The following is a 10,000-nucleotide window of genomic DNA, read 5'->3' as shown; positions in this document are numbered from 1 at the left end:
CGTGTGTGTGTGTGGCTGAGCCGTGTGTGTGTGTGGCTGAGCCGTGTGTGTGTGGCTGAGCCGTGTGTGTGTGTGGCTGAGCCGTGTGTGTGTGTGGCTGAGCCGTGTGTGTGTGGCTGAGCCGTGTGTGTGTGGCTGAGCCGTGTGTGTGTGGCTGAGCCGTGTGTGTGTGTCTGAGCCGTGTGTGTGTGTGTCTGAGCCGTGTGTGTGTGTGTCTGAGCCGTGTGTGTGTGTGTCTGAGCCGTGTGTGTGTGTGTCTGAGCCGTGTGTGTGTGTGTCTGAGCCGTGTGTGTGTATTGTTTTGTTTCCCCTTGTGTGTATGGGTAAGAAGTTTAAGATTTCCGTTTTCCCTGCACCACTCACACACGTCCCCTGTGTTTTCTCTTAGGTGATTGTAGAGAAAGCTCCCAAAGCCCGGATAGGAGACCTGGACAAGAAGAAGTACCTGGTGCCCTCAGACCTGACAGGTGAGGAGAAAATCTGCAGTCTGGCTTGTTTTCGGTAAACTCCACTGAATAAAATCGCGCATGTGTGATGCAGTAATTGTACAGACTCCTCCAATCTCAAATTTTATACTTTAGTTTGTTCTGGTGTAATTAAAGAGATGAGACCGCCTCATTGACCTGTTTGCTGCCTCACTAATGTACATTTCTAAAACGTCAGGATGCTGTAGGGAGTCAGCTAACACACCTTTTAATTATTTATTTATTTATTTAAAATTTATTTGCAGTTGGTCAGTTTTACTTCCTGATCCGGAAAAGGATTCACCTGAGAGCTGAGGATGCGCTATTCTTCTTCGTCAACAACGTCATTCCTCCCACATCAGCTACCATGGGCCTGCTCTATCAGGTACACACACACACATTAGTGCTAAAATATGAAAGCTGAATAATATTCATCTGTAATATTTCTGAATAATTAACATATAAAGCACTTTTCAGACATTTGCTCACAGTGCCAAACAATTCTGTTGTTAAACAAAGATGAAAATAAATGCAAAAGGATAAATTATGCAAATGTACAAAAATAAACATAAGTAAACAAATATAGAATAAAAGAAATGTAAATTAATTCATGAAATGTGATCTAGATTAATGCCCAGCTAAACTTCAAACTCTTTCACATCCTCTGGAGACTGATACATGTGTGTGTGTGTGTGTGTGTGTGTGTGTGTGTGTGTGTGTGTGTGTGTGTGTGTGTGTGTGTGTGTGTCACTTATGTGTATTTCATACAGATGTGTGTTTGTGTGTTACAGGAGCATCATGAAGAAGACTTCTTCCTGTACATCGCCTACAGTGATGAGAGTGTGTATGGAGAAGACATTCAGATCAATCCCAATTCTCGCTGTTAAACTGGATGATGATAATTCAGTAGTTTAGCTGAATCTGTGTCACACACATTTCACTTCCTGCTCTTACTTCTGCAGTGTTTGTACATGATACTGTTCTGACCTTTTTTTTTACCATCGTTGATACTGATTAGATTATTTTTCTTTAAGGCTTGAATATTTTCTGCTTTGTTTTTGCAGTACATTGTTATAACATTTGTATAGCTGTTATTGTGGTTAATATAGAGTTTGATATAGACCAGGTCATTAAATTTGCTTTTGATTTTGTGAAAAAGAATATTTATTTTTTTCTCTTTCTGAAAGCTGTCACTATAAACACAGTGGGGAGAAAGTCAGATTATGATTTAGTATTCTGTTTAAACTCCCAGTTAAATGATGCTGTTGAGCACGTGGACGCGCTGCAGTGTTGAAGTACATTCACTTCACTTGTGTTGCCAGATTGGTTGTGATCCAGTGATGCACTTTATTAATTTGATTAAACTTCAGAGAATCTGCTCCTGTATATTCTTCTTACTTTCACCTTCACATGAGTGTGTAATGTACAGGATGTGTGTGTTCTCTCAGCACTAGTGAAGTGTTTACACGTGAAGTGTTCTGTAGCTGTGTGTGTGTGTTGATCAGGTGTTTAATCTCGACCTACACACTGATTCTGATTCTGTACGTTTCATGTGAACACTTTACATCACATTAAGTGGCTTTTCGATGAGCTACAGAACTCTAATTCAGCTGACAAACAGATCCGGATGATTTTGATGAATTTAAACATATTGTGGCAGATTTGTTGTTAGCTGCTACGTTAGCTTTTAGCACTTAGCTACTTTTTTACTGCTACGTTAGCTTTTAGCACTTAGCTACTTTTTTACTGCTATGTTAGCTTTTAGCACTTAGCTACTTTTTTACTGCTACGTTAGCTTTTAGCACTTAGCTACTTTTTTACTGCTACGTTAGCTTTTAGCACTTAGCTACTTTTTTACTGCTACGTTAGCTTTTAGCACTTAGCTACTTTTTTAGCTACTATTTTAGCTTTTAGCACTTATCTAACACGATAGTTAGCCTGCTAGCGATGACATGTGGGCGTGCCCTAATTAGCATATTCATGATTATTCATGTACGTTGGTGTTTACGTTCAATTAAATAAACCGGTTCCTCTGTAGCGTCACGTGCCTGTGAGTGACTCTGGGGGCGCGTCCTCACCGGAAGTGCGTGACTCTGGGGGCGCGTCCTCACCGGAAGTGCGTCACCTGAATCCATTTTTGTTTTGGCTAATCTGTCAGAGATTTAGAGAAACTTGTGTTTAGCGTGTTGGATTTTCAGCGACAGTCCGCTTCAGATCAGCGACAACATTCTCCGGAGAAAAAGTGCGTGTCAGGAACATTGTGTTTCCCGCAGTGATGATTTCATCCGAGCGGTGGGGTATTTGTGTGTTGGGTGGGGGTTGTGTGTTAGGGGGGAGGGTTAGAGGTGTCCGGTGTTAGGGGTGTTTAGGGCAGAGATCCGTGTGAGGGAGAAAAACACCCGGTTTTACTTCCCCTTAGTTACTTATTATAAACACGTCATAACCCTTCTGTAGTGTGTACTAACTCTAACTAACCCTTCTGTAGTGTGTACTAACTCTAACTAACCCTTCTGTAGTGTGTACTAACTCTAACTAGCCCTTCTGTAGTGTGTACTAACTCTAACTAGCCCTTCTGTAGTGTGTACTAACTCTAACTAACCCTTCTGTAGTGTTTACTAACTCTAACTAACTCTAACTAGCCCTTCTGTAGTGTGTACTAACTCTAACTAACCCTTCTGTAGTGTGTACTAACTCTAACTAACCCTTCTGTAGTGTGTACTAACTCTAACTAACCCTTCTGTAGTGTGTACTAACTCTAACTCTAACTAGCCCTTCTGTAGTGTTTACTAACCCTAACTAACCCTTCTGTAGTGTTTACTAACTCTAACTAACCCTTCTGTAGTGTGTACTAACTCTAACTAACCCTTCTGTAGTGTGTACTAACTCTAACTAACCCTTCTGTAGTGTGTACTAACTCTAACTAACTCTAACTAGCCCTTCTGTAGTGTGTACTAACTCTAACTAGCCCTTCTGTAGTGTTTACTAACTCTAACTCTAACTAGCCCTTCTGTAGTGTTTACTAACCCTAACTAACCCTTCTGTAGTGTTTACTAACTCTAACTAACTCTAACTAACCCTTCTGTAGTGTGTACTAACTCTAACTAACCCTTCTGTAGTGTGTACTAACTCTAACTAGCCCTTCTGTAGTGTTTACTAACCCTAACTAACCCTTCTGTAGTGTTTACTAACTCTAACTAACCCTTCTGTAGTGTGTACTAACTCTAACTCTAACTAACCCTTCTGTAGTGTTTACTAACCCTAACTAACCCTTCTGTAGTGTTTACTAACCCTAACTAACTCTAACCCTTCTGTAGTGTTTACTAACCCTAACTAACTCTAACCCTTCTGTAGTGTTTACTAACCCTAACTAACTTTAACCCTTCTGTAGTGTTTACTAACCCTAACTAGCCCTTCTGTAGTGTTTACTAACCCTAACTAGCCCTTCTGTAGTGTGTACTAACTCTAACTAACCCTTCTGTAGTGTTTACTAACCCTAACTAGCCCTTCTGTAGTGTGTACTAACTCTAACTAACCCTTCTGTAGTGTTTACTAACCCTAACTAGCCCTTCTGTAGTGTTTACTAACCCTAACTAGCCCTTCTGTAGTGTGTACTAACTCTAACTAACCCTTCTGTAGTGTTTACTAACCCTAACTAGCCCTTCTGTAGTGTGTACTAACTCTAACTAACCCTTCTGTAGTGTTTACTAACCCTAACTAGCCCTTCTGTAGTGTGTACTAACTCTAACTAACCCTTCTGTAGTGTTTACTAACCCTAACTAGCCCTTCTGTAGTGTGTACTAACTCTAACTAACCCTTCTGTAGTGTGTACTAACTCTAACTAACCCTTCTGTAGTGTTTACTAACCCTAACCCTTCTGTAGTGTGTACTAACTCTAACTAGCCCTAACCCTTCTGTAGTGTTTACTAAATCTAACTAACCCTAACCCTTCTGTAGTGTTTACTAACCCTTCTGTAGTGTGTACTAACTCTAACTAGCCCTAACCCTTCTGTAGTGTGTACTAACCCTTCTGTAGTGTTTACTAGCCCTAACCCTTCTGTAGTGTTTACTAACCCTAACCCTTCTGTAGTGTTTACTAACCCTAACTAGCCCTAACCCTTCTGTAGTGTTTACTAACCCTTCTGTAGTGTTTACTAACCCTAACCAACCCTAACAGGCTGGTAGTTTATCAGATGGTTCAGTGGTAAACACATTACAGACGCTCTGTACATTAGATCAGTGACTGGTTTAAACCTAAAGTGCATTAGTGTAGAAATAGTTTATAATTATTATAATATAACTGATGTTTAGTTATAAAAGGGACGCTTTCATCTGCACTGTGTGTGAGTGTGTGTGTGTGAGTGTGTGTGTGTGTGTGTGTGTGTGAGTGTGAGTGTGAGAGTGTGTGTGTATGTGTGTGTGTGTGTGTGTGTGTGTGTGTGTGTGTGTGTGTGTGTGAGAGACCGTAACCCTGTAAATCTGTTGGTCACTTGCAGCTGGCCCGGCCGATTCCCCCCATCATGCCCGCCCTGTTGGAGAGGCCCAAGCTGTCAAACGCCATGGCACGCGCTCTACACAAACACATCATGAGGGAGAGAGAGAGAAAGAGACAGGGTTAATACACACACACACACACACACACACACACACACACACACACACACACACACACACACACACAGGTGGTAGGTGGTGCACAGTAGCTAAGCAGACCACTTCGTGACTCAGTAAAAATAGGAGTGTGTGATGATGAAGGTCAGAATATTGCATATGTGTGTATGTAGAGGAAGAAGAGGTGGATAAAATGATGGAGCAGAAGCTGAAGGAGGAGGAGGAAAGGAAGAGGAAGAAGGAAATGGAGGAAAGGATGTCTTTAGAGGAAACCAAAGAGCAGGTGAGTGAAACTACCATCACACTATAAACCACCATCAAACCTGGTCCTCCTTCAGTACTAACCTCCCACCCTCCCTCCCTCCCTCCCTCCCTGTCTGTCTGTCTGTCTGTCTGTCTGTCTGTCTGTCTGTCAATTAGATCATGAAAATGGGGGAGAAGCTTCAGGGTCTGCAGGAGGAGAAACACCAGCTGTTTCTACAACTGAAAAAGGTTCTGCATGAGGAAGAGAAACGGCGGAGGAAAGAACAGAGGTACACACAGTTGTGTATGAGGACTAGAGCCAATCAGTGGAGTTGTGTAATGTTATACATGTACAATAGCTTCAGTTATTACATTAATCATTAGGTGTAACTCTAATCATCTGATAGAATGGAGAGAGAGAGAGAGAGAGAACGTGTGTGTGTGTGTGTTTACAGTGACATGACCACACTGACCTCAGCTACATATCAGCCTAACATGGCCGTTCACTCAGGACAGCACCTACTCAGCATGCAGTGTGAGTCTCACACACACACACACACACACACACACACACACACACACACACACAGACAACTAACTGACATTTATTTGATCTTATACTCTCTTTATCTTTATTTACTCCCCCTGTCTGTCTGTCTCTCTGTAGCGGGGTCTGTGTCTCATGCCCGGTCTGCAGTTCTGTTAGGAGAGCGCAGCAAGCAGCTTTTCCAGCCTGCTGTCATTTCTGTGAGTAACACACACTCACACACACACAAACACACCACACACACACACACACACCACACACACACACACACACACACACACACTCACACACACACACACACACACACAATTTACACCCCATCTCTCTCTCTCTCTCTTCAGGGTCGTCCTTTTCCGACTCAGTCCGGTTTTGGTGCAGTTGTTTCTGAGCACACACAGTTTGGTGTTCAGGCAGGTCATGGGTCATTCGGGGTCACACAGCCCCAACATGCCACATCCTTTAACCCCAGCCAATCAGCACCTGCCACCTACAGCAGTTCCGCCCACATTCGAGGTGTGTTTACCAAAGTGATGTAAATGTGTATCAGTACAGTATCAGTATTGGGTTAGATTGATCCTGATATCTAGTGTGTGTGTGTTTCTAGGTGCATCAGCATTCCAGACCGTGCAATACTTGCCCCATCAGCAAACGGGCTACACTGTACATACACACTTCACCTCCCAGCCAGGTGTGTGTTTGTGTGTGAGTGAGAGAGAGAGAGAGAGAGAGAGAGAGAGAGAGAGAGAGAGAGAGAGACATTGAAAATGCTTGAGTACAACATGCCATATTGTTCTCTAAATGTGTGTGTGTGTGTGTGTGCGTGCGTGTGCGTGTGTGTGTAGGTTTTCTCCCCAGCGCTGGGATTCCCTTACAGAAGCAGCTGGAACACGCTAACCAGCAGTCGGGCTTCACTGATTCTGTGAGTATAAAAAGTGAACTTTTCTACTGCACAGTTTATTTAGAGTAAAGGGAATCTATTTAAGCCTGTATTTAAACATCATGAAAGTGTGTGTGTGTGTGTGTGTGTGTGTGTGTGTGTGTGTGTGTGTGTGTGTGTGTGTGTGTGTGTGTAGAGTGCATTAAGGCCTATGCACCCCCAGGCCCTCCATGCCAGTGCTTCAGGTTTGCTGCCCACCCCCCCCATTGCTGTACAGATCCCTCACACTAAGGTGTGATGCAGGACAAACACAAGCACATGTGTGATCTGAAAGGTGTGATGTCATGCTTCACTCTTTATGGTCCTTTGTTTTTTGGGCAGGCTGGCTTGCCGTATGCACCCCCCCCCAGACCAGCATCACCCGGATCCTTCACACAACACCCGGTCAGTTGGCTCACACCTTACACACTCTAAACTTTATTAATATTATTATGGCATTTAGTTTAAATCATAACCGAAGCTTTAGCTAGTTTACACGTCTCCAACTAAACCAACTAGCTTTTCCTTCCCTGTTTGTTGTATGTATAGAAATAAAAACTTAACATGTCTTGTCTGTAGCCTAGTGACCCAGAGTTAGTGTTCAGTGATGGAGACTTTTGTACGTCACTCTGGATAAGAGAGTGTGACATGCTGTAAAAGTAAACGTACCCCAACCCTCCTGTGATTGGGATTCTCTGCATTAGCATTTTTATGTATATTCATAGATAATTACAGAATATTTGGAGGGATAAAACCTGTAAGATGTTAATAGATTCTCTCTCTTTCTCCAGGCTACTTTTCCGAGCTCGTCTCAGCCGCCACGTCACGCCTACCTCTCTCACAGCCAGGCTGGCCAGAGGTTCTATCACCATGGCAAATAAGTCATATGTCGGATGTAGTGGATGGTATTTGGTCCCGGTTCGGTGACGTTGTTGCCCCAAGTCCCTCTTACACACCTACACACAGAGTAACACTTTAAATGTAAAGAAAGTGTATTTTATTACAGCTTTTTATTTTCAGCACAGTCTTGGTACAGTGAGACAGTGGCTTGGTAAGGCAGTGTGTGTGAGTGTGTGTATGTTTATATATATATATATATCTTCCTGTTAGACTGAGTCTGAGTAGCAACTCTGTGGGGTCAGGGGTCAGGGGTCAGGGGTCAGGGTTAGTCATACATGTGATGTCATGATTAGGGTCACATGACAGTTTTGTGAAGACAGTGAAGGGGAAAAACAACAGCACTATAACACCAAGTAGTGTATTTTATTCCTCTTTCTTCAGGGATGGTTCAGTGTATTATCTGATAGACAGATGGTAGGAGAGACAGGAGTATGGTGTGAACTCTGTGTGGAGAACAGACTGTGAGATTGATGTATGGTTAGTCTGATCCTACTGTCGTACTCTGACCTGCTTACATCATGCAGTTATAGACAACATATCAGACACACACCCCCCCCCCCCCCCCGTGGTGTGTGTGTGGTCTGTAGTCGTGTGTGTTAGATCATCAGTCTGTTCTCACCTGAGAGATGTAGGGCACTTACAGAGAAGATGGAGAAGTGAATCTGTATCTGTAACTATGGCAGTGTGGACCAGCAGGGGAGAGACGACACCACCCAGACACACCACCACCCAGACACAACACCACCCAGACACACCACCACCACCCAGACACACCACCACCACCCAGACACAACACCACCCAGACACACCACCACCCAGACACAACACCACCCAGACACACCACCACCCAGACACACCACCACCCAGACACACCACCACCCAGACACAACACCACCCAGACACAACACCACCCAGACACACCACCACCCAGACACACCACCACCCAGACACAACACCACCCAGACGCAGCAGCAGCAGCACATCTCTTACGACACTCCTGCATTTCATCAGCCGTGTGACGTCCTTCAGAGCTTATAATGTTTCTGTCAGCAGGATTTGGTCTGAAAACCAAAATGTTAAACACTTATTTACACCTCACACTTCTCTAATGTGCTCTTAAACCTTCACGGCTTACTTTTATTTAGATTAAACCTTTATAATTAAATTTGCTCTCAGGGCTTGTTGTGTAAATACTCACACACACACACACACACACACACACACACACACACACTGATGAGGGGGAAGAGTTCTTTTTCGTAACAAAATTGCACTAAAATTGTTATGGAATAAACAAATCTTATGAAACTCTTTCGGTGTGACTTTTTACTCACTGGTTTCATCCCCTATAACTCGGGCTCTATAACACTGAACTGTGCCACTGGTACTCTTAGGTAGTGCTGTTTCCACCCAGGACACCAGGGGGTGCTGTTTTATGTGACCTGCTGGCTCTGAATTTCTCCAGTCACCTGCAGGTTGTCCATCATCCACTGCTTCCAGTCTCATCATGACTGTCTCCAGTGTGTCCCTTTACTTCATCTGGACAAATCTAACAAAGAATCGAGGAGCGGTGACCCATCCAAAGTGCGCGCACACACACACAGCAGTGAGCACACAGCAGTGAGCACACACACACACACACACACACACACAGCAGTGAACACACATACACACACACAGCAGTGAACACACATACACACACACACAGCAGTGAACACATACACACACACACACAGCAGTGAACACACATACACACACACACACAGCAGTGAACACATACATTTACATTTACATTTACGGCATTTAGCAGACACCCTTATCCAGAGTGACTTACAACTGAGCAACTGAGGGTTAAGGGCCTTGCTCAGGGGCCCAGCAGTGGCAGCTTGGTGCACCAGGGGTTCGAACCCATGACCTTCCGATCAGTAGCCCAACACCTTAGCCACTGAGCTACCACATCCCTATACACACACACACACACACACACACACAGCAGTGAACACACACACAGCATTGAACACACACACAGCATTGAACACACACACACACACACACAGCAGTGAACACACACACACACACAAACAGCAGTGAACACACACATACACACAGCAGGCACCCAGGGAGCAGTTGGGGGGGGTTCGGTGCCTTGCTCAAGGGCACCTCAGTCATGGTATTGCAGGCTCGAGATTCGAACCCACAACCTTAGGGTTAGGAGTCAAAATCTCTAACCATTAGGACACGACTTCCCCACAATATATTACTAAGATTATATATGGAACTATATATATATATAATTAATTAAACATGAGTTCCTAATGGTGG

The 10,000-nt window shown here is 43.9% G+C and overlaps 2 protein-coding genes across 5 annotated transcripts in view; both read left to right on the top strand.

Moving 5' to 3' along the window:
* The window catches only part of gabarapa (GABA(A) receptor-associated protein a), a 2,389-nt gene extending 547 nt beyond the window's left edge, over positions 1 to 1,842 (top strand). The window contains exons 2-4 of the mRNA XM_027179443.2: positions 389 to 467; positions 731 to 849; positions 1,256 to 1,842. Of these exons, the coding sequence (XP_027035244.1) occupies positions 389 to 467; positions 731 to 849; positions 1,256 to 1,351 (294 nt within the window). The 3' untranslated portion in view covers positions 1,352 to 1,842. The remainder of the gene's footprint in view (positions 1 to 388; positions 468 to 730; positions 850 to 1,255) is intronic.
* A 448-nt stretch (positions 1,843 to 2,290) lies between these two features.
* On the top strand, positions 2,291 to 8,011 carry gps2 (G protein pathway suppressor 2). 4 transcript variants are annotated; one of them, XM_027179436.2, is made up of 12 exons: positions 2,291 to 2,706; positions 4,958 to 5,075; positions 5,246 to 5,355; positions 5,493 to 5,605; positions 5,723 to 5,850; positions 5,983 to 6,062; positions 6,204 to 6,375; positions 6,467 to 6,550; positions 6,705 to 6,781; positions 6,936 to 7,031; positions 7,121 to 7,183; positions 7,570 to 8,011. In XM_027179436.2, exons 2-12 carry the CDS (start codon positions 4,982 to 4,984, stop codon positions 7,657 to 7,659), a joined length of 1,107 nt encoding a protein of 368 aa, XP_027035237.2. In that variant the 5' UTR covers positions 2,291 to 2,706; positions 4,958 to 4,981; the 3' UTR covers positions 7,660 to 8,011. The 4 variants fall into 4 exon arrangements, with proteins under 4 accessions (XP_027035237.2, XP_027035240.2, XP_027035239.2 ...); XM_027179438.2 differs by having other exon boundaries at positions 2,295 to 2,706; positions 5,771 to 5,850; XM_027179437.2 differs by lacking the exon at positions 2,291 to 2,706 and adding an exon at positions 2,738 to 2,756.
* The last annotated feature ends 1,989 nt before the right edge of the window (positions 8,012 to 10,000 follow it).

This window comes from Tachysurus fulvidraco, chromosome 26, assembly GCF_022655615.1.
Source record: "Tachysurus fulvidraco isolate hzauxx_2018 chromosome 26, HZAU_PFXX_2.0, whole genome shotgun sequence".
Taxonomy (NCBI): Eukaryota; Metazoa; Chordata; class Actinopteri; order Siluriformes; family Bagridae; genus Tachysurus; species Tachysurus fulvidraco.
This window is presented reverse-complemented; position numbering and strand designations above follow the sequence as displayed.